General features: G+C 41.4%; 1 protein-coding gene across 3 annotated transcripts in view; it reads left to right on the top strand.

Annotated features, from left to right (window-relative positions):
* UNC13B (unc-13 homolog B) overlaps positions 1-24,668 on the top strand; it is a 215,899-nt gene that overhangs the window by 5,490 nt on the left and 185,741 nt on the right. For all 3 annotated transcript variants that reach the window (XM_085043297.1, XM_085043296.1, XM_085043295.1), the window contains exons 2-3: positions 20,857-20,886; positions 24,030-24,129. In XM_085043297.1, the coding sequence (XP_084899423.1) occupies positions 20,857-20,886; positions 24,030-24,129 (130 nt within the window). The remainder of the gene's footprint in view (positions 1-20,856; positions 20,887-24,029; positions 24,130-24,668) is intronic.

The raw sequence follows: 24,668 nt of genomic DNA, 5'->3' as shown, positions 1-24,668 counted from the left end.
ATCTGTGCATGCTTTAGCCATGTTTGCCAAGAGCTTTCCTAAAGTAATGTTTTGCTTGTATACTTTGACCTGTAAAATTTGGCAGATGCTTTCTGTGATACAGATTCCTATTCTATAGGTATATCCTGCGTTTTTGGATCACCTCTCTTTGCATTTAGCAGGATTTCAGATTGATTTTCTTTTATTTTAGGCCCTCCTTATACCTGACTAGGCTGCTATGCAGAATTCTGCTTTTATTATTTGGCTTCCGACTGGCTTCTGTGTCCTGCTTGGTTTTGTGTAAATGGCAAATGCCCAGTTGAGCAGGAGTGAAATATGGTAAGCATTTGGAATTGGAAACACCAGTGATGATGGCCAACCTCTCAAGTGGCTATCTATTACTGTGTCACTGGATACCCACCATATTATGTCATTGTACACATTATTGAGACTATCCTACCCTAATAAGTTGTATGTCTCAAAAAATTCCATGTGTGTACAGTTTCGATCAGTCTTTCCAAGCCGGTGCTGAATAGTAGGCATCTTTTTTTTTTCAGAACTTTAACTCCTTAGACATTTCAGACATTTGTCTGGAGTGCTCAGTGATCTGTAGGTACCTGACCTCCTACAAGTAAGTGTGCTCTGAGTGTCACCTTGGGTGTCATACTCAGCGCTTCTTGGAGCCTCTTTTCTAATCTCTCTGGATGCATTTACAGCAAAAGTCACTGGGCTACAGACTACTTCACTGACATGAGTGGCAGTTTTCTAGACCTTACAATTTTTATTACTTGCACACTGGACATTTAACTTTATCTTTACTTGCCGATGGGCTGGAAAGTAACTGATCTCACAGGTGCTTCCTTCTTCCTGAGCATGGGGCCGCTGTTTATGGGATACCTAATGCTCTTTCACCATTAGCAGTTAAATCAGCTGATGGGTTGAGAGGCCAATATCCTTGTTGGTGTTTTTTTCCTCTGTTCATGTTTTTTGTTATATTTAACTCTCTTGCTTTTCCCTGCATCTTAACTTCCTACATCTTGGGCCACACAACCTGTGTCAGTAACAGTTTATTTCTTTTATTTCACCATGGCTTTATGGGTCTTTGGGGTGGAATGGAATTCAGCTGTCCTTTTTGCTTGAGGAGTAGTGGCTTTTGGCCCTCTGTGGAAGACTCCTAGTAAATGATTCCTGAATCTGATTATGACAGTTTTGGTTCAGATTTATTCTTCTTAGTTAAATTGGTAGTAACTACTCTCAACTTAATGAAATTAGTTGTGAAATGTCCCTCGTGTATTTCTAGAGATTGTCTTTGGACAATCCATGTTGTATTTGATTTGATCACAGCTACTGCAGGTAACTATTAAATAATTGTTTTGTAGAAGAAAATTGGAGTGGTGATCCAAAACAGTTGTTCTGCTGCTTAACAGTTGTTGGGTTGGAATGCTGTTTGCAAGTTTTGAAAGAACTGAAGTAGTACTGACAGGCATATGAGCTCTCCAGCATTTCTCTATTTAACTGTCCTTATATGTATAATGCTGTCTTTTATGATGAGCAGATTTCAGCTAAATACATTATGTGCATCTATATATCTGTTTCAGCCAGGAAGAAAGCTTCAAGTCTAATCCAGATTTAAAAATAAAAAGTTAAACTGAGAAATCTCTGGTTGATTATTTCATGAAAAGATGCAAATGTGATTTACTTGGTGCATCATAAACAGCTGAGACATGAAACTCTTTCACCAAGCTTTCAAAACAGATTTCTTACTGTCCTTTTAAGTCATTTCCCCCAATATGAACTTTGAATAATTACACTTCAAAATAACAAAATGTTGTCTACCTACTGGTATTAGCAGCCTTTCCCTTCTTGTGTAGCTTGGAGTGCAAGAGACCAGCTGTGGTTAGAGGATCAAGTTAGATGATGAGAAGTTCTTAACTGAGGAATTCTTTTGGCTGATGGTGGTTGAACTTCCTAAGCACTATATATTATGGCCTGGTATTGTGTCCTGCTGTTGTGGAAAGTGGCAAGGAATTGGAGTACAGTACTGGCAAGTATGCTGCCTCTCTGATAGCTAGGTGTGGGCATCCTGAAAATGAAAGGGAATGCTGCAAGCTAATGGTAGTCACTTAGTTTATGCACCCTCTGGCATACTGCTCTGGAGTGCATGCTCATCCTTTTGGCAGGCAAGTTGGGGTAATTTGGATAGAATTGTATGGGAGTTGGGTCTAACATGCATTCACTATGGAAGCATATGCTGAGAGAGCTTCAGTTCATGTGTGCCGAGAGAAAATTAAATTGGGGCAGTGTCAGGTATGAAAAAATGTTGCCTGCTTTGCTGGCAGGACTTACTTTTGCTGGCCACGCCTAAATTTGTAAAAGTCTTAATATTGCTGGACAAGGTGAATGAAGTAGAAACTGTGTTAAAGGAATTAAAAAACCTGATTTTGTTCCCTTTTGGATTGCTTGCATCTGGGAGTCAGAGCATTTAAAAACATAGTGTTTCAACAGCTTTGTGCTCACCTCAGACTTTTGATACTCTTCCTTGCAGTAGAACATACCGTATAAATGGAAAGTGAATTGGGCTGGGATCTCTTGTCTGATGAAGGATAAGAGGAGGTATCTTGTTCAAGATAATCACCAGCCTAAAACCGTGGGTGAGTCTGAAAAGAAATTTGGCGTCAAGCCTTGACCGTGTTCCTTTAAGGAATACTGGTTTTAACCTTATTACTTAAAGCTCCTGTGACTTAACTCTCTTAAATCTTTACAACCCAGTCTGCTTTGCTAAACAGACTCCAGCATTTCCACCATGGAGACCTAATCATCAGGTATAAAATAACAGCAGAATTAAGCTTCTGAGTATTGCCACATTTTTATTTCCTCTGCTCAGGCCAGTGTAGTAATACTCAGCTTAAAAAACCATCAAAAAAACTCCCATGCTTTTCCCCTTGACTTTTGGATGAAGTCTGCACCATATAACCAACCTGCTGTTGTCTTTGTTGGCATCTGCTGAAAGGATTTTGGATCTGTAGCTAAGTATGGTGGCTCCCAAAACCCTTCACTTTTCTGAGACTTTGTGGCAGCACAGTGTTGCAGTCCATGTGCCAAGGATGCAGGCATGCTTGGATAAGGCAAAGTGAACTGTGGAGGAACTGCGTCACCTGGAACCTGTATTGAAGGATGTTATGCTTTTGTCCAACATCATTACCAAACTCCATTCTTCCCAGTTCTTAAATACTGGAGGGGAAAGGAGTGCAACTTCCATAATAGCTTTTCCAACTTAAGGAAAGGCACACCAGCTTCTGCTGTTGTGTTGCTAAAGCTACTAAACTACTTCAGCATAAAAAGCATAAATTTGTCACATATGCTGATAATCAGCATAAAGCTGCCGAATGTGTAGATACTGAATTTCTATACAGAAACCTATTAGAGACATTTTCCTTTCCTGAAGACTTGTATAAATTTCAGAACAGGTTTTCAGAAAATGTTCAGGGACTTCAGGTTTTCAGTACCAACGATTATTCACTTGCAGTTATGATACACTTCTCTGTTCCAGCAACCTCAGTCCTTTGCAAACAAAGTGCTTGTGGATAGTTATTGCTGCAATTACACACTGGAGAGCTGCAAAACCGTGTTCTGGAAATCTTTGGTAATTGTTTCTTCCTATAGGGCCAGGAGTACCAGACGCATGGTGCCAAGGTCATTTGTCAGCTTTGTGTGAGGAAGGAATTTGACTGCTGAGTAAACTGTTACATACATTGTAGAAAATTGTCATTCCTCTTTTGTTCACCCTCCGGATTTCATGAGTTATGCTTCATCGTAAGATTTCTGTAAAGGCAAGCAGGTGATGTTCTTTAGGAGATTGTTTGGCCTCTTCACGCTTCATGTGGCTCCTCTTTGAGAGTCAGAGAGGTCATAAATTACTAGAAAGCTGAGATTGCCTTTGTTCTTGGATTTAGGATTTCTAACCCTACCAAAATTATAATGCCATTTTGTAGACTAATAAAGTCTTGGTTTTAAATGAAATTCTCAGTATTTTCTGGTTCAGAGATCCCCCAACCTTGAACTCTTGATCAGAACCTAAACTTGTAGTGGGCAACTTGAATTTGGCATGCAATATGGATATGGATTAGTAGGGTGGGAAAAATGGATATGAAACGGTAGTTTTAGCTCTGTCTTTCCTACCTGGTATAACTTGCTGCATGTGCAGAATTTTATTAGATTTTGACCTATCAAATTAAGTAAGTGGAGTCTGTGTATGCTCCATTTTAGTAGGAGATTCTTTGAGGAGATTAACTGCTTAGAAACGCCACAGTTACAAGGCCAGAATGGATTGTTGTAATCATCTAATATGACCCTCTGTAGTACACAGTATTAATATAACAACCCAGAGTCTTACAGTAAAAGATCAGATTCTGAAGTAAAATTGATGAAGAATTTTCTGCGGTTCTCGGCAGCTTTATGCTGATTATCAGCATATGTGACAAATTTATGCTTTTTATGTTGAAGTGGTTAAGTAGCTTCAGCATCACAACAGCAGAAGCTGGTGTGCCTTTCCTTAGGTTGGAAAAACTATTACGGAAGTTGTAATTTCTTGCCTTTCCAGTACTTAAGAATTGGGAAAAATCAAGTTTGGTAGTGGGTGATACTTGAGTAGCAGCATGTATAATTATATTATGACTAATCTGAATATAACGACAAGTGTTCACATATTTTTCCCCGTTTAAAAAGAGATCAAGACATGCCATGACCTATTAGATCGCAGTGTTAAATCAGTATATTGTTAAACTTTTGCTAGGTGAGAGAAGTGTGATTTAACAGAGCGAGACTGACAGACCTTTTATTTCTGTTCAAAACTTGAGTTTGAGGTTACTGTTCTGTATAAACCTGACACTTTAGTTGAAGATGTAGAAACATGTTCAGGCTGTATTGGAGGAGGAGACCAGCTTGTGACAGAAGTTTGAATATACATGAGTTAACCCTCTGCACACTTCCTGGGGGCCTGTGTTGTGTGTTCCTTTTTTCTCCTAGAACATCAGGGAAGAGCTAGTGCTGCAGATGAAATTGGGGTTGCCTGATCCTGAAATGCTACAGTTATATAAAAGTAAACAATGTAGAACATTTAAATTAGTGCTGTTGAGTTAGTTTTTCAAGGGGGTGCAAACACATTAGTGTTGTAAAGCAAAATGGCAAACTTGTGACTAAAGTGGTGGGAAAGAGGGCTTTTAGTGTAGGACTCAGAACTAGCCCCCAAAAGCAGGAGTCACGAAGAGTGGGGGTTATGGGGAAAACAGAGATGTTGGAGGGAATGTCCTACTCTAGAAAGAGAGGAATAGAGGTGACTGGGAAAATTCCACTGTGTTTTGGTGATGCAAAATTGTAAAGCAGTATTAGTGTGGATAAAAGAGAACCAGCTGGGCTGAAATTGCTTTGGGAAGAGCTGATAAGAGATTTTGCTGCGATAGCACAAGAGATCTAATGCACGTAGTCCAGGATTTAAATGTGGGTAAAAATCTCGTAACATGGATAGAGCAAAGTATTTCTGTGTATTCTCACTGTGAAAGACTGACTCCCCACACCAGAGAATATATGGTGTTGGTCATGGTTGGGTGCAGGGAGTTGTGTTATCTGGCAGTTTCACCATCAGACAGTGACTAAAGCCATAAAATTGGTGGAGTGAACTGTAGATGTGACTTTGAAAAGTACAGAAGATTCTTCAGGGCAGTTGGACATGGAAGTGAACTTGGTTTGAATCATCACAACTGAAAATTAGTTAAAGTAAATAGATGAACATGTAGATTAGCAATTGTCAAGCCTCCAGGAAAACTGAAGAGGCTTTTTGGTGAAGCAAGGAGGCTGGATACAGAGGAGGGCATGAAATTCAGGGAAGCTACAGGGGTAAATATTAGCATCTCAAATAAAAGAAAAGGCTCCACCTAGGAAATGACCCCAGAGCTGATGATTCACCTGTTCATTGCGTCAGGATATGCTGAACAAACAGAGAACCTCTGAGAGGTGTGGGGAAAAAAACACTTTGTAAAGGAAGGTGTATCTTGAAAATCAGGAAGTCCAGGGCTGAGGCAGGGGCTTCCACCTCAGCAGACAAGGTGACATCTTGAAAATGGTAATAAAACAGGAAACAGAATGTGCTTTGATCACACGAAAAGGGGAAACAGCCAGCCTCCACAGAGGAAGGAATCAGATTTCTGTGCATGGGGACAGGGAGCTGTGTAAAGATGGGGCTGGGTATGGTCCCTGGACTATAGGAATTGTTTCTTGTGAAACTGCAAATGATGCACAGGAGTGGGAGAAAAAATTTTAATATTCTGAATTTGAGTCTTGGAATGTGTATCCCAGAATGCTAAAGCATGCAACACTTGAAATCTGAACTCTGCTAGCAGACGATTAACTATGACTGTAAACAGGCAGTGGCATCACCTAACTGTAGAGGAGTAGAGGTGGTTTCTGTGGATTGGCAGGAAGATAAAGGAGATAAGTGATAAATGTTGGCAAATACAGATCTTGACTTCAAAAGCAGGCAAGACTGTGGCAATATGTAAGGTTTAAAATACACTTTCAAGAGAGAATTATAAAAATTTTATAGACAGGTGGAAGCAGTGTGGAAAGGTGTCATGTATGAAATGTGGCACAGGTTTGTGAGAGGAAGATTGTTCTGGGCTAGCCTTTTGTTTCTAGATGACAGCAGGTGTTTATTTGGATTGCTGTAATATCTCACAAATCCCATAGCAGACTTTTTTTAAAAAGAAAATGGAAATTAGCAGAAGTTGTGTATAGAGTATAAGGAGCTGGCTGTAGCAGAATCTAGTAATGTTGAAAAGACTAGTCGGAGAAGCAGATAGATGTGTTCCACTTGTGTCATGGCAAGAAAAAATACAAATGTGTGTGTCAAAGCTGTTCTTAGGTCAAGTCCAACTTACGTAATAAATTTTGAAGCAAATAAATATAATGCGTGAAGGACTTGGTGATCCCTGAGGAGAGTGGTAATGAAATGATAATGAAAATGAGTTGATGTTCGGTAAAAAAACTGTACACTTAGAGACAAATTACAGGCATTTCTGAAAGGTAAGGTATTGGGGAGTCCTTGAGTCTTTACTGTGCTGATTAACAGAAACTGATGGGATCTGGATTTGTGTCCATTAAAAACATCAGGAAATTAAACATGGGTTGAGGAAAAACATTGAGGGGGGGATGGTGTTGACATAAGATATGGAAGGTATACACGTGCCATTAATTAAGGTGTTGGCTGGAAGGTAGGAATGGTTTTGAACTGTGTAAGTGGTACAGGTGTTTGGAGAAGCAGTGTTGAGTTGGTGATCCCAAAGGACCCTTCCAGTGTTGTTTCCTCACTGCACTAACTTCATTGTGATGTGAGTTACTGTTCTGACAACTGCTTGCTATACCCGAATTGTATATTCAGATAAAATTTTGATGTAGCATCTTCCTTAGTTACAAATGTTAAGAAAAAGAACCTATGTGTGAAGGAACTTGTTCATACTCGATTGTTACCTAAGGCTGTTTATTTTGGTTAATGATTTTGATTCTTAGACTATTTAACCTGGTGGATTTTCACCATATTTTTGTGGAGGCCCAAATGCAAGCAAGCAGCACAGCTTTCAGGAGAACAGTCTTGTGCACACTCCTTGTCATTAGTATGACCTTCTTATGGTTTAGTTCTTTGTGTATGTGCTGTGTCAAAACAAAAGTATTGGCAAGTGAGTGCTAATGTGTTTGTGAGGTGCAGCTCTTTTAGATGGCAATCTTACTGTCCTGTTTCTGCAATTTGTGGGTGTCCTCCAGGAACCAGTATTGTCTGGGCAGTTTGTGAATGTGAAGATTAAAATCAGACTGCCGAAGGTATAGTTTGCCAACAGTGTTTTGTTATTAGATGTCCTGTTCCTGCCTGGAATCTCATTCAGTTGCACCATAACTCATACCCTAACAAGTTCTTTTACTCTTTCTTAATTCTCACAGTCAAGCTTTTTTCTGTCTCCTAGATGTTCATATTTTCTCTGGTTTGTGAAGCCAAACGAGTAAATACTAAGTAACGTAATAATATTTCTTGATATTTTGTATCAATAAAATTTAAAATATTTTAGTTTAAAATATTTTTCATGCTAGAGCAATCCTCCTTCATTATTTGGTGTGGAAAACACAGGTGCTGTTTTTCCTGGAAGCTTATAATTTACTCTAGCATGGTGGGTTGTTTTTGCTTAAAATACATGTATATATATATATATAAAAATTTACTGAATCCACTACAAATGTGCTGTTGCTTTATTTTTGAGTTTCCCCTTCAGTGAATATGCTACACTTCTGTAGTTGAACAGTGATATTTGTTGGTATCATTTTTTTATCTTGGTGCCTTTCAGGACAAGCTTGTGCTCAGTCCTGCTTGACAAGTAGCCATGTTCCAGTTGGCTGAGTGCTTGCAATCCTGCAACTTAAATCGAAACTATCAGAAAATAGACCAAGGCTGTGATTAGGTGGTGATCACTACTGGTGTGGTTAGTCAGCAGTTCTTTTTTCCAGGGCGCATCTTGTTTACACGCAGTCTGAACAGGGAGTGTAGAAACCTGAGTCACTGGGGAGACTGTTCAGGTGACTTTTGTTTACAGGAGAAAAGCACACCCCAAAGGACAAGCACACAACTGGTTTTGTTCTGTCATTTCTACTCTTTCCTCTTTGGTACTGCCGTATTTGTGTCTTCTAGCAGCTGTTACCTTGGCTGTGACCAGGCTGTGTGATTTGATCTAATAACTCTGGCAAGATTCGAGTAATTTAAGTGGCCTTTACCTCTGTGTACAACATCTGAGCAGAAGCTGCATGTGCTCTGTGTCTTGGAAGAAGTGATTGTGTAGAGGGGTATATCTTATTTTCAGAATAAATACACCTACCCACACCCCCAGACCTGAAGAAACCAATTTCTTAATTCATCTGGTTTCTGAATTACTGTTAAGGGTTTTTTTGTTATGTGTGGGGTTTTAAAAGCATTTTTATATTTGCCCTTTGGCTTTTTTTTCGCCCACTGAAGCTTTTATTATAAACTAGTTGAGCTGTTGCTTTGTCATCGAAGTTGGTTTACCAGCTCAGACTGGCTCCTAGCAGACTCAATACATTATCAGTCTGTCTCTTTTCCTGCCTTCTGGTGCAAGGATATGGCTTTCATTATGCATATTTCCTTAATCTTTGGCAGCTGGAGGCACACGTGAGTTGCAGTCTGTTTTGTGTAAAATTAAGTAGCATGGGTTTTGTCCCCTTAATCAATTAAGGCATTTCCAATAACTTAAAATAATATATTTCTGCCACTAACTTAAAATAATATATTTCTGAACCTTGGAGAGTTTGAAAGAAGGGCATGTTATGCCTATGAGAATTGGAAGCCTCCTTGACTACTCTGTCCAGTAGTATTTATCTTATACATTTAAAAATTCTTTAAGATTTGATGTGTCCTTTTCTTTTCCATGATAAGGCACAGATTCAGGAGTAGGATGCTGACTTTTCTGATCACAAAGTAGTTAAAAGCTCAGGAGAAATCTGTAACCTGTTGGGAACCCCTTAAGGCAAAGGACCAAAGTACAGTCTAACAGAATACATCTGAGAGAGTCAGACATGCTTGCTCCAGTATATTGCACCCAAGTTGCTTTTTGACTAACAATATAAAGGCTGCAGGAGAATATTGGAGGGGCGTGGCAGCTTGGATTACTGTTTAGTTCACCTCTTGGTTGGGGAACCAGGTCGCCTGACAGAGCTGTCTATGTTGCCAGCGTCAGGAGGATTAACCTCTCATAATCTCTGTGATTTGAGTAAGAGATTTTGTTCCTGTCCTTACTGCTCAGTTCAAGGCAGCTGCTGAACAGAATCTTCAGTGGATCTTCAGAAATGTGTCTGTGTTGGTTGGCCAAAAAGGGAAGAAATATATGTGAGGATTTCACCTAGCTGTGCTTTTTAGCAACTGATTTAAGTGTAGGCTAAGTGTGTATAGGTGGATTTAGTTGTTCTCTTGAATCAGGGAAGTTGGCTAAATCCTCAATTTCCTTTTTGTTTTCAAGGTGTTCTCTTACACAAATAGTATTAAATCTATTTCTCCATCACCACACTCTGCTTTCCTAGCCTCTTGAAGAGCAAACTTTGGACAAAAGCATAGTCTTGTAGGCACATCATAACAAAACTTCGGTTTGTGTTTGTTTTCCCACTTCTCAAGAAAAGTATAACTGATCCAGACCAATCAGTTGGGGGTGATGCTCACCTGCCTGTGCTAGGTCAGGCCAAAGCTAGGAGGGATTACTCAGTCAGCTAAGGTGTATGTATTTGCCCTTGAGGACTGGTGGTGGAGTAATAAGGTACTTAGCTCTCTGCTTATAGCTCCACAAAATTTGAAGGATTTTCTTTTCTGTATTGTGGCTGGGGGGACACTCTTCAGTTTTAAAAAAGCCAGATTGTGTTTGGTGTGTCAAACAAATAGCAGAGCATCTTGCCTCTCCTTGATAGTCCCTTTCTTCTCCACGCAGAGCATGGAGAACACAAGGTTTGCTTGTGTTGTCTGTCTACTTTAAAACATCGATACTGCTGTCTAGTGACAACAAATATGTGTAGCAAAAAGGCTTAACTATGAAGTGAGGTGACTGAAGCATGTATTCCCCCTTGGTGTTGAATTCACCTGTAACTGTTGGCACCCTTAAGCCTTGATTATATTGGGGATGGAGGAAATTTGGTGGTAGAACAGACCATGTGAAACTTAACTTTCAATGATGTCACCTCTGTGTCCTAAGTCAGGGGGCATATTAATTTGTAGAGCAGGTACTGCTGTATTGTCATGTCATGCTCTTTCCTGGCAATTGTTTTGATGTTTGTATGGATAAGATAAAGGCTAGTGGACTTGTTCTGCAGCCCTTGCTCTCATGATTGGTTTCTCATAGTGCAAACTCCTGCTAAAGGTGTGGAAAGAGCCCCTTGGTCTGCCAGGTGGAAGACATCTGGTTTGAAAGCCAAGTGCAAGGTATCATTGGTGTTAAAGTGGTTCTTTGGGAATTCCAGCATCTAATTTGAGCAGTGGGACTGTCAGACTTACTGAAACAATGGATGTTTTGGAAGCAATGAATTACAAATCTGACTAGCATTGTCATCGAACTGGTACTGGGAGAGGCAGTAACCAGAAGAAAAAACATCTGTGAGACAGCAAAAAGGGTCTTTGTGGCATCTTGCTTGTGCTACTTGAATGTGTTCTTTGTGGAAAAATAGGACAGGAGAGCTGACACTTCAGAGCCTTTCCTCAGTGAAGAAAACCATCTGAGGATAGTTTGAGTGCTTCACTAACTGTGTATCAGAGCCCAAGCCTTTGGTTTTGAGCAGCAAACATCTGTTGAGGTGACAGCTAGAAGTGAAATTTCAGGTATATGTTAACGTGTCTGGGAAGGTTATGAAGGAGCAAAGCACAATTTTAAATAAGCATCTAAGAATGCTGGGTCTTGCCTTGCTAGAATTAACTTGTTGGTTTGCATTGAGATCGTGATTGTTGCCAGATAAGTTGAAAAGGTGAATTACGAGGTAAAGGGCTCTCTGCAGAGCAGTGTGCAGGCTGGAGGCACCTTGTATTCCAGCCCTGGCTGTGGGGCTCTTGAGAACTAGAGCAAATGCTTTCTGCACGGTCTTTAAGGACAATAATGAGATGCATAGTGAAGAGGAAAGATATTTGTTTGGGCACAGGGAGGCTGTCATTTCAGCAAGTCCCAAAATGGACAGAAGATGCCTCATAACTATCAATTATTGTTCTAATTACCTGAAGGACAACTTGAACTTAGGGGGTTGGTCTGTTGGTCTTTCTCAAGGCTGGAGAAGTGTCTTGAGACCAGCCTGCCAGCTGAACTGGGGGACCATGCAGGCAGGAGAAAGGGGGATAGATACACTCAAAGCCTGGAAGAATGTCTGCAGTGATGGGAATTTCTGGAATAGTGTTTTGGTATTGGGAATTCCACTCCTCCACCGCCACCTCCTTCTTCTCTCTCCTGCTCAATGTTTCACCACACAAGCTGCCTGCACATGGATGCTTCTGCACTTTTTCTGGTTCCAAGTTTATATAATTTAAAAACTGGAAAATAATACGGGCTGTTGGCCCTCTGGATTCACTGGCAGTGCTAATCTGTTTCAGGAGGTTGTAAAGTTCAAGACTTGCATGTTCCTACTTTCTTTACTGCTTCCAGTATCTCATTCCAGCTTTGTTGGCTGTATGGTTCATGAATACATTTTTTTTCCCCTTCCAAACAGAGGAAACAATATTGTCAAGCTTATTTCAGCTGCTCTTTATCTGAAATCAATTGAATGCTTCCTACTGCCTTTCAGGAAGCTTTTTCTGGGATCAGCTGTAAGTAAACTTCTTGCAGCTTCTATTGCAAAGCAGAAGTTTCACTAAGTGCTAATGTTTAATGTAATAAAGATTGGAGCTGTGGTTTACCAAATAGCTTATCAATGTTTTAAGCATTTTATTGTTACGATCTCCTGAGGCTTTTTTGCATAAAATGACCTACATGTTTTAAAATGCTGGATTCCTTTTGCAGTGCTGAATGGTCATGATGTATTGATTATGTTTTGCCTGTGTAGATCCTGTTTTGTGCTAGATTTTTTGTAAAATCAACATATTTATTTAAAAGTTCAGAGATGAGGGTACTTCTGGGTTTTGGGACCTGTTGTATTGTGAGTCTCCTCCCTCCCTTCCTCTCTGTGAACCCTGTCCTAGTTGCTCTACTTCAGATATTGTTTTCAAACCAACAAGCAGCAGCCTGACCTTGCATCCTGATACTACTTTCCTGAGAAATGCTGGTGTAAGGACTCGGAAGAGCAATCTGATGTCTACCTCAAGGAATGAATCAGTTGCAGACCTCTTTAATTTTCCTGTTGCTTTTAGTTCCCTTTCACAGTTGCTTTCTACAAGTTGTGTACATAGTTTAATTTTTCCTGTTCTGTAGTTCCCTGGTAAATTCAGTTTGTGTTTGATACACGTTTAATTTTTCTGTCCAAAACTCTGTTCACAACTGCAATCCCCTTATCTTCTGCAGCACTGTTTATATGTTTTGGTTTTTAATTGTTGTAGTGTTTATTCACCTGTGAATTTCTTTTAAAGAGGTATTTCAGACAGGTGAGTTCTTGAGTTATGCAGCAAACAAGAATACATATGGAACCCTTCAGTTCCGGAAGTTGAAGACCTGTGTGATGTTAAATCAGTGTGTCAAATCAGATCTGGTGACAGATTAACCTGTAAACAAGACACAGATGTGTCTCTTAACTGTCTAAATCTATTTTGTCATTGAAAGTGTCTAGAAGTCTACTTACATTAACTGCCTAGTACATTAAACCAGAATAGAAAGTAAATTGTCACCCCTTCTGTCGCATGAAGTACCTTTTAGAGACGTAGAACCTTTTAAAAGAAGGCTTCTTTTGCTGATGAGGACTGCGTTTTATTGTAAAATAACCCCCACAGTTAAACAACTCTTGCCAAAGGATTTGTAAAGTTTATCTGCTCCTCCAGGTATACTGTGAGAATGTGGGGAGTATGTGCAAATGGCAGAAAGGGTTTCCTATGCAGTTCTTAAATTTGTTCTCTTTACATTGTCTGGTAACTCTGGTGGGGGTGGAAGAAGTAGAACACTGTAAAGCTATGATGCAAGCTGAACTGTGCTGTATACACTTACTAAGTTTTATGCAAAAGCTGAAATGAAAAGTGATATTTGGAGGAGGTGTGAAATTACCTGCTTTACTAAGGGTATCAGACCGGATGGTTGAGCAAAATAGTTGAATGTGTCTTTCATTTTATAACTGGATCAGCACAGTGTATTAACTGTGATTCTGCTCAGTTTTGTGTAGGTTTGCCATCGTGTTGTCCTGCTGACTCTCCCAGGTTTATGTGCATGAAATACTGGGGAATAGTCCAGATACCTCGTCACTGTGCTGTGTTGCTCTGATGTTCGTGGGCTATGGCAGTAATAGAGATTTAGACAAGACTGTGATATATAGCTTTTACATATAAAAGCTAGGCATTTTCTGCTTAGATTTCAATACTTTGTTCACCAGAGTTTGTCCCATACAAGTGAAAATTCTGGCAAGAAACAAATGGTGTGGTGAAGCTGAGTGATCAGAACCAGGCAGCAATATCCCCTTGGGACTGATCTGTCAGCCCCAAGTTGTGGAGGGTCTGGATTGTGGAGGGGAGCAAGCAGGGTGCTGTCTTCCTGCATCTTGTGACACTTGTGTGTGTGTGTGGCCTGGATCTTAACTGACCAGAGAACTTACAGAGGAATAGGGGAGCATCTAGTGAGGTTTGGCAATGTGGGGAGCCACTGGGATGTGTACTTTATGTAGTGTTTTCCTGGGAATCCTCTATGAAATTATGCTGAATCTTGAATGGAGTTAATATTGAGTATGTGTCTCCTTAGCACAAAGATTTGGAAAACCCTACAAGCAGTTGTGTCCCAGCTGCTATCAGTCACTGTGCGGTGGGCAGGAAGAGTGGAGTGGCTGGTAGAAAGCTGTTTGTTGGAAATTGTATTGTAAATCAAATAAACTTAGTGGCTTTGTGTGCCTCTGGACAGGATAATGAATATGCAGATTATCTGAGCAGGAAGATGCTAATTCATATGAATTACGAAGGATTCTAATTCATTTTCAAGACATCTGGCAATACAGAAATCTCTTGGGTAGATCAGTTTGCTATCACAGACAACAGATTAGAATCTCTTGCCATCCCCCTTCCTGAGAAGAATCCTTGAGTAATGGCTGGTTGCCAAAGGCAATGTATCTTCCTTTTGTTTGACGTGGTTCCGTGGTTCCCGAGGCCTTGAGAAGGGCAAGTCAGTCTTTCCTGTGGGCTTTCAGAGTGGTCAAATTGAAGAAAGCTCTTTGCTGCATGATTGGGAATGCAATATATAAGTGCTTTTTGGTATATTGGATTTTTTTTTCATTTCTATGAACTATTAAAAATTAATGAACTTGTATTGTGTCTATTCCATTTATTCTGGACTACTTATTAAAGCAGATCGATCCCTCAGTTCAGTTGAGGTAAATTTGGCTATCTAGGTTCCCCCGCACTTGCCTCAATCAAAGAGGTAATGGATTTTTGAAGGACTGTTTCAAGTACTGTGTCAGAAAAATTCTGTCCTTAGATGCAACCTTAGTTCTTTGGGTACTGTTGAAAATCTGCACTGTATTTCTGCTCTCTGCCAGTTACCAAGCAGAGCGGCATTTCCCAATGACTCTTCTTCCTTCTGGCAGCAGAGCAGTTCTCTGATCAGCCCAGCCCTCCTTTCACAATTAAGCAATAACAGAATGTTATCACCCATGCACAGTGAATTCAGTCTCAGCTTTTAGGACTGCTGGTCCATGAGAGTACCCACTGTGTTTCCATCACGTCATTCTCAAAGAGAACACACTGGGGCATAAAGTACTTTCTTCCCTGCTTGAGTGGTACAATGTTTGTATGTAAACCAGTGGTTTTGTTTTGCCTGGCAGAAAAAGAAAGTATAAAGTAATGAATGTGACTTTTGTCTCTCAGTGACCCCTGAGGGTGAAGGAACCTCATCTGCAATAACCACCCAGCTCTGCAGGGCTCTGCTGGGAGAAGTTGGAGCCCAAGCAGACCCTGCTCTGGGCTCTGCAGTGACAGCAGAGGTGTTGAGGTGCTGCTGAGTGTTGGTGGCTCCCTGGGGTCTCCTGTGCGATTATCCTTCCCTAGTTCAGGGAAATCTTTTCCTTCTGAACATAATTTAACTCTGAATGTATGAAAATGCAGCAGGGCCTTTCTTTTTACACCTGTCTCAGGCTGGGAATGTCAAGGTGGCTGTGTCACATTGGATCTTTGTAATGGACATGGGAAAGCATTAAACGGCTGTTTTATCCACCTTTTCCTTTCTCAGGAATTATGAAGGGAGGAGAACAGTTTCATGGCACAGTCAATACTACTGTTCTACTGTGGTACTTGCAATTGCATTTAATTACATGACTGGTGCTGCTGGGGTTTAATAGGGATCGTGTGAAACAAAAGAGTAACTAAGTTAAAATCAGAGGTGAGGTCACTTCGTGGCCTCTGCTTCCTCCAGCCTGCAGCATCTTTTGGGTTCAGACAGTGGGAAAGAAAAGGGTTCCTCACCCTCAGGTGGAAGATGTGAGGGTGTGCAGGGTCTGTGTGTGTTTTGATTTTCAAGGGAGAGAAAGAAGTTATGGTCTCCCTCACCAGAGATACTCAAGAACTCTCTGGACACAGTCCTCTGCCCTGTGCTCTAGGATAACCTTGCTTGAGCAAGGAGGTTGGACCAGATGACCCACTGCGGTCCCTTCCAGCCTTACCCATTCTGTGATTCTGTGAAAAGTCCTTGTGTGCCAGGGTGGGATCTCCAGGGACAGAGCAGTCCTTGTAAAAAGTGCCAATCTTGAGCCACTTGCCAGCCTGTCGTGGATTTTATCAATAACTTCCAAGAAGTGAGTAGGAGGTGTTGAGCTTCTGGCTCTGCGGTGGGTGCTGTAGCTGTTGGTGCAGTGTTCAGGCAGCAAAATTGTTTCCAATCTCTTCTGCATGCCTGCTGGAGGGTGCACAGGCTGTGAATTTGGTGTGTTGATTTAGTCTTGGGTAGTATCAGCAGCTTGCTGTGGTCTCTTATTTCTGTTGTTCAAGCAACCTTTGCACCTTGTGCTGCGTGTCACTGTACACTGAAGTCTGAGCACCTGGAAAAGGTGAGAAAAGCAGAGGGAAATGGAAATATGTATTGATTCTCTTGTTCAGCTGGGAAAAGTTACTGTAGAAGTTAGAGCGCTCTCAAAAACATACTAACAATTGCATTTGTGTTTCACAGGGAGGAGGAAGCTATTTATCAAATAGCTGATCAGGAGAATGCATTTTTGTCAGCATTGCATTTCTTTTTAAAAGCGGTAATTAAAACTGCGCCCTTCCATTCTTCTATTTTCTCCCACAGCCCCTCCACGGCACTTTATTGTCCCCTGTGAAGGGATGTAGGTTTTGTTCTAGTGTGGGGAATGACCGGGTGCTAAGTCATGTGCTGGATTTAGTTAGAATGTAATCTTTTGGCCATCTGCTCAGGCACTCCTTGTTTTGCGTTGCTCTCGTTTGCAAGCGTTAAGGGTGATCTGGGATGTGCAGGTGTTCGGAACACTCAGGTTCCCTTTTACTGAATATGATTGTATGCCTGCTTAGGAGATTTGAGCATGGTGTTTTCTGAGCCTTGCAGTAATTCGGCATGCTTAATTTTAGTTATCTCACTGGTGTATGTAGCACCTGCTCAGGAAAAAAAATTGTCTTCTGGACTGTTTGAAAAAATATGTAGATAACAAGACTTTCTCCTTAGAACTAAGTTTAAGAACACACTGATGTGTGCTCTGCTTTTGTTTTTTTGTCCTTCCACAGTGAGTCAGGACCACTTTTTGCAATTCCTGGCTCGTATTTTTGTTTCCTAGTCTATAGGAGTTTCTCTGACCCTGCAGTAATTTGTAAGAGATGGCTGTAGAGCATCTGGACTCTTGCTCTGGCTTTTAAAAAATATTATTTTATTTTTTCAAGTTGCAGGCAAGACTTCAAGCTAATTTTTTTTTTGTCTCTTTATTAAGAGTAGTGCCAAAATGGTGAGAAATGCTCAGGGGGAGGAAAAAATCTCTTGATGAATTTCATGTTTACATCAAGTTTTGTGTGCTTTCTAATAACTCCTTGCAATAGCTCTATCTCTGATATGTTCAAGTATTTTTTGGAGATTAAATGAATCTTCATGTGCAGGGAGAGCAGGTGCATCTCTGTGCATCTGTTTCATGAAGTGCTTGCACATGGCAGTGCAGAGCAGTAGCTTCCTTTCTAATTTTTTATCATTTTCATTCCCTCCCTGGTGTCCTGCTCGTCCTGTGCAGTGGCATAGGAGGATCAGCATGGTTCAGTGTTTGTGTCAGAATGGATGGACTTAGTGTGCTGTCCAGTTTGCTGAGAGAAGCCATTTGAAACTGAACAGAATTTGACATCTCCAACTGAATTAAAAATGCTCCTTCTCCAGAGACCAGGAGTACTGTGGGATAAATGGGAGTGAGTCAGGAAATACCTGATCTAGACCATTAACTTATGTTTAGGTTTTTGCTTTGTGGCAATGCAGGAGCAACTGTATCTGTAAAACCTGGTGTTGCTGGGTGCTCTAGAGAATGGTTTCATTTTGTGGCACAGGTTTCATATTATAAAAATGAGATTTTATATTATAAAAATGTACTATTACACATGGCTTGATTTCAAAGTACTGTCGTGCTGCATCATGTAGCAATGCCTTTTCAGCCTTTGCTGTAACGCTGAGTAATTAGTGCATCAGGCTGCTTTGCAGTTTCATAACTTCTTTGAGTCCTTCCTTGAGTGCTTGGTGTAGAGGAGCTCTAACCAGACAGAGTAAGTGGGTGTGGATACAAAAGTTTTCCTAGTAGCATTCCTTTGGAAAGCTGTGGTCCTTCATGGCATGGTGCATGGTGTTCAGTGCAATGCACCCTGCCTGGGCTGACAAACACTCTGGGCCCTAGCAGTGCCTAGCAGCCCATTCCAGCTCTGAACTCCCAGAATTTCAAGCTCTTGTATGGGGAATCCTGCAGTCTCCCAGCCAGTCCTGGGGGATGTTGTAGGAGCTGCACCTTTGCAGTGCTTTCTGCACACCCCTAGGAATGCTTTCATGTAGGGCTAACAAAAACGTGTCTGAATCACTTTTCATGGGAACTTTCTGGACATGCTGTGCAGACTTGCAGATAGAACAAAAGAATTACTGTTGAGACGAGCCTCCTAGGTTTGTGATTCAGCTCTTAGTTATAAGCCCTGTTTCTGCAGCTAAAGGTGTAATTTATTACATGTAGTTTGTCTAGGGGCATGTGTTCATTGCTGGGAGTTACCAAAGATTCCGTTTTTGTCATGTGGGTCTGTAGCAGGCTTGTGATCTCGGTTTACTCCCTGCTTCCCCTGGATATCCCTGTTGCTCCAAGCCCTGGGACATCTCTTGCTGAAGCCTCATGCAGGCACCCCTCTCAGCTGCTAAGGCTGTGCAGGGTTTGCTACCTTTCCATCAAGGGAACCTCTGATTATTTAGAGACTGAGACCGGAATATACAAACAGCATCTGTCTCTTAGTTTGCATATTGCTCACTGCAGAGGCTGTGTCTCATCTCTGTGTTTGGGAGACAGTGGCCCACTCCAGCTGCCTTTTTTAGCAAATAATATCAAATCTCTGCACTGGGGTTGCCCCTGATTCCCTGCTAACAGCAGTGGAGCTTGTTAAAAACAGGGAGAAACCAGCTGAAGCTCGCTGCATGTCACCTGCCCTCCCTTCCCTTTTTTCCGCAAGCACATGCACTTGTTTCATTGTCTCCTGCCTCTTGCAAAGGAGGGGAGAGGGCAGGTTCAGAGAAAAGCTGGTGCCTGCCCACTCCAGGGCAGTATTTAATGAAATTTCTGCTTTTATGTGGTATGTAGAGGCACCCAGAAAGTGGGTAGATTTTCCTGTATATTTCTCAGTGGTTAAACAAACTGATTAGGAGATTAAAAGGCATCTGTATCTTCAGACAGCAAGTGCACTGTCCCACACTATTGTATGTTTTTCTTGCACTGTTATGTTTAGCATCAGGAATGCTTCAGGCCCTGAATCTGGGAGAAAACTAATCAGTTTATTTTGGACGTAAAGGCTCATGGGCCTTGTGAGTCTAGGTGAAAGCGCCAATCTTTTTAACAGTAACTGTTCATACTGTACCTGGTACAGCATTTTCCTTCATGCAAACATCTACCTGGGCTGTAAATGCTCTCAAAGGAGATTTTCTCAAGTAGCAAGACTGTTCTCCAGCATCACACTTCTCTACAGCTCTGCATGTAACTGTGTCAGGGCATTTTATTTATTTATTTTATTTTATTTTATTTTAATGTTTCTTTCTAGGACTTTTATCTTGGAAGTTGGATACTGTGAGCCTCTAATAAGTATTGCCAGCTCTGTTTTTTGGGGGAAACTTCACTACACCAGCTTTTGAATATTTTTGCTCTCTGTTGTATCTTTCTTCCTAGCTTGTTAAATATGTTTTCTTCTTAATGTTAGTTTTCCACTAGGAAAACTAGCTGGAGCCTAGAGATGTCTTCTCTTGGTGCTTACACTTAGCAAATCCAGTGCGGATATGAGCTTGCAAAAGAGAAATGTAAACAAAATCTCCCCTAGATAGACATGGACCGTCTCCATCTGGTGAGATAAGAGCCAATACTGTTTTATGTTTTAGCAATTCTATTTTTATATATAAATAGTGTCCTGGAATTAAATTAACAGAGTAGAGCTTGTAAAAATGACATTTGAGTTTGCACTTGTGTTTGTTTGGCTTATTTAATTTACTTGACAATGTCATAGTATAGAGCTACTTATGGAGCTGCTATTCAGGCTTGATTATGTTCAATTTGTGGTTGAAAGTCTGCTATACAGTGTTATAATTTCTTTGTTTATAAAGAAGTGTTTATTTCTTCTAGAGTGTTTTTAAGTAACTTTGTAAGTGAGGTGGTGTGAAATGGCATCTTGCTAAGCAGCAGTAACTTCTGGTTGCAAAGGACTGATTTTGAGATTGCTTTGCATTAGTCATATCACGTTGCTTTCCACACATTAATCCTTGATTGTTTTTTAAATGCATTGCTTTAGAGAGGTGCCATGGGGTACAAAGGAGTTTTTGTCTCCAGATCTGTTTGACTGAGTGTTGCCTTCCAGCTACCAGATCTGCAGGGAATGTTGTCCAGTCAATATGATTCACTGTGATGCTTGAACTCAAAGGAAACTGTTGCAGGATGAAATCACTAACAGCCTCTTATTTTGTTCTTTTCTTTTTTTTCTCTTTACAGTAAAAAAAGCTAAACTCCATGGACCACCAGGTAAGCCATGCTGTACTGCTTGTTTGCAGCTGTGGAGACTCCTGCTCTCTCACTGCTGTTTGTGCTGCTCCTTCCAGTTTTCCTCCACCTTCAGCTTCTCCGTGTTCTCCTTAGGAGTGACATAATCTACCTTTAGAATCCAGGCAGCTTCAGTTAGTAGAAAACTTGAGGCTATGACCTAGTGTCACAGTAGTAAAAGCCTCTTTTCAACCTGACCTCAACAGGTGATGAATGAGGAAATATGTTCCTTTAGTGTTGGCTTTCCCCACCCACCTGGCCCTTTCATCTCATCCTGCCTCTGTCCCTGTTCAAATCTGAAAATAAGCAGAACTGGTGTGTGCCTCTGTGAATTTAGTGCCTTCTCAATCCTGGGATTGCTGGATGGAACTGCAGAAGTGAATAATTCTCTTATGTGGCAGTCCATAATGGCTGTACTTGGAATTAAAATAAAATCCACTAGGTTTTGTGCCTGTAAAATAAAACAAAAACAAGCAGCTGGTGACACCCAGAATTTACAGTCTGGACAACTTCTTTTCATTGTGGTTCAGAAGCTAGCAAGGAATCCCTTAGCAAGCAAATAGATTTATCAGTTGAAATTTGATGTGCAATTTACAAAAGAATAAGCACTTATGTAAAGTACTTATAAATAAAATCTTCTGGAATAACACCTGTTCTGGTGTTCAGGTCTGAAGCAGTTGCACAGCTGTATTCATAACTATTTGTTCAGCTTTATTCTTTGAATATAGCTGTCCTCAGGTTATGGCAGAAAACTTTCCAGAAAGTGCACCAACCTTGAACTTCCAGGCAAGGAGAACTGAGTGCCCAGACTGGAAGGGAGATAGTGTGTACTTTGTCCTTTCTCTAATCAAGAAGCCTGCTCACAGATGGAAAAGATTTGTCCTCTAGTCTAGGTTTAACTCAACCAAGGTGTATGGTTTCACTGACAAGCCCAGTGTCCCAGGAGGGTGCAAGAGTAATGTAGACAGATATGAGTAGGGTAGTAATGAGTAATTGGATATGAAGGAATCTGACTTTCAGGGACTCCTGCTTCTTCCTGAGCTTCTGGGTCATGTGATTGCTGTTCTCTCCCTTAATATTAGGATATTGGAAGCTAGATGCTGAGATGTACTGTAGTAACCCACAGCGATGATAGTCACCAAATCATAGAATGTTAAGGGGTTGAAAAGGATGTGAAAGATCATCTAGTCCCACCCCATACTGCCATGGGCAGGGACAGCTCCCACTAGACCAGGTTGCCCAATGCCTTATCCAGTCTGTCATTGAACACTGCCCAGGTCAGGCATCCACAGCCTTCTTGGCCAACCTCTTCCAGTGTCTCACCACCCTGACAGTAAAGAATTTATTCCTAGTCTTTAACCTAAATTTCCCCTCTTTCAATTTCCATCCATTATACATTGTCCTATCACTACAGTTCCTGACAAAGAGCTCCTCTCCAGCTTCCCTGTTTCCTTCTGACACTGGAAAGTTGCTGTGAGGTCTCCAGACAGCTTTCTCTTCTCCAGATTGAACAGCCCCAACTTTCTCAGCCTGTTTTCATAGGCGAAATGCTCCAATCCTCCTGTCAACTTTGTGGCCTTCTCCAGGAGGGGTCTCTAAAGAGTGAAGGGGAAGAATCACCTCCCTTGACCTGCTGACCGTGTTTGTTTGAATGCAGTCCAGCATACATTTGGCTTTCTGGGCTGCAAACATTTAATGCTGGCTCATGTTGAATTAGTCATCCACAAGCTTCATGGGTCCTGCACAGCCTCTCCAGCCTGTCCACATCCCTCTGGATGGCATCCCTTTCCTCCAAGGTGTGACTGCACCACACAGCTTGGTGTCGTCAGTTAACTTACTGAGGGTGCCCTTGATCCCACTGTCCTTGTCACTGACAGATACTGAACAGTATCAGCCCCAGTTCTGACCCCTGAGGGACACCACTTGTCACTAGTCTCCATGTGGACAGTTGCTGACCACAGCTCTTTGGGCAAGGCCAGCCAGCCAGTTCTTTATCTGCAGAGTGTTCCATCCATCAAATCCATGGCTCTCTGATTTAGAGATAAGGATGTTGTGCAGGACAGTGTCAAATGCTTTGCATAAGTTCGGGCAGAAAATGTCAGTTACTCTGCCCCTATCCACCAGTGCTGTAGCCCTGCCATACAAAGTCATCAAATTTGTCAGCCATGATTTCCTTTGTAAAGACATTTTGGCTCTTATATCTTTGTTCTCTGTGTGAAATTTTGACAGTATTAAAATTGACTGAGATCAAACTTACACTGGGAACAGATGCAGTAGAATGCCGAAGTATTAAAATGGGTACACTGCTCTCTGGCTATGTAGCATGTCTTGTTCCAGGCTGTTTGAAACTGATAGATTGGCCTGAGGTGATTTGGATGCCCATATTCAGACTTTGAATGTGTCTTGGCTGCTTTTGGTTTTATTAGTAAAGAGATAGCAGGTACTAGGAGAAAAGTTCTTCCAGAATTTTTCTTCAGATTGAAGATAAAAACACAAACCATCTAAACAGACCCTGTCTTGTCAAGATGTGAGTGTAATGTGTTTTTTTCTAGGTCAGGTCAGTTTCCGCACACTTACCAACAAATCTGTATTTTCCTTGTGCCCCTGACTGGCTTGTAAAGTCTTTTGTGGACTCAAGGGTGGAAAACCAGGCTGGAACTAGGAGAGCAGTTGGGTCAGAAGGGAAGAGAGGATGAATGCAACTGCTTACTTGTATGTTTTGTGAGTCTGTTTTTCACTCTGCTTGGTATTCATGATGGGTCCTGTGCCTTCAAACTGTCTCTACTTCCTCTTGTCTGCATATCAGGAGCAGCATCTTACTAAGTGTCTGTGTTCTTTAGGATTTTACACTCTTTGTCCCCATCTTACTGCAAAAACCTGTCTGTTTTTGTTCATTTGTGCTTGGATTTCTGAAAAAGATGTGATTGAATATTTGATGGCTGAAATATGCAGGTGAGAAACATCCTGACTATTTGGCTCCTTAAATTCAGTGATGTCTTCCCATATGGTCTTTTCATTTGTGGTCTCTCTGGATGCACTGTACAAACTGAAAACCTTCAAGTGTTGCACATGGTGTGATGAAAGGGTATGGCAATGGAGATAACATTTTGTGTCTCACTCCACAGATAAATTCAATACGTATGTGACCCTGAAAGTGCAAAATGTGAAGAGCACGACGGTGGCTGTGCGAGGTGACCAACCTTGCTGGGAACAGGACTTTATGTTGTAAGTATGGTGGTGCACAGTGTGAGGTGCTTGTGGTTGCATCCTTCCACAGCCCTGGCATTCATACAGAGCTGCTAGAGTGTGCATGAATCAGAATGTTTGAGTAGATAAAATGCACAAGCCTGCTGACAAGCTAAATAATTTTCTTTCCCATTGTACACATTGTCCCATGGTGGAAGATGTATGGTGGGAGACTGTCCCTGCCAGAGCCACAATCTGGCAGTTGCCAGTCAGGTCTGTAGCGAGGAGACAAGTCTGGAAAGTTACTTTGGAGGCTGGATCCAGATGGATGTTTTACTTGGCCAGTATGTGCACAGCTGTGGCTGTAAGCTCCACACACACACATCCCTACAACATAGCTCAAGCAAGGACCAAAGGCCCATAGCTGAGCTTAAATGGAGCTCCTGGGTGTAGGAAGGCGTGGGTGTTGGCTGCTGGAGAGGCTGGTCAGGGCAATTAAGGGCTGTTGTTAGTGCACTCAGGGCCTCTACAAAGGTGATCCTGGTTACCTAGTTGGGAGCTATTCCATGAGCAGCAAA

Source organism: Lichenostomus cassidix, chromosome Z (assembly GCF_008360975.1).
Source record: "Lichenostomus cassidix isolate B80296 chromosome Z, HeHo_3.0, whole genome shotgun sequence".
Lineage (NCBI taxonomy): Eukaryota > Metazoa > Chordata > Aves > Passeriformes > Meliphagidae > Lichenostomus > Lichenostomus cassidix.
Note: the sequence above shows the minus strand (reverse complement) of the source record. Positions and strands in the feature narration are given on the sequence as shown.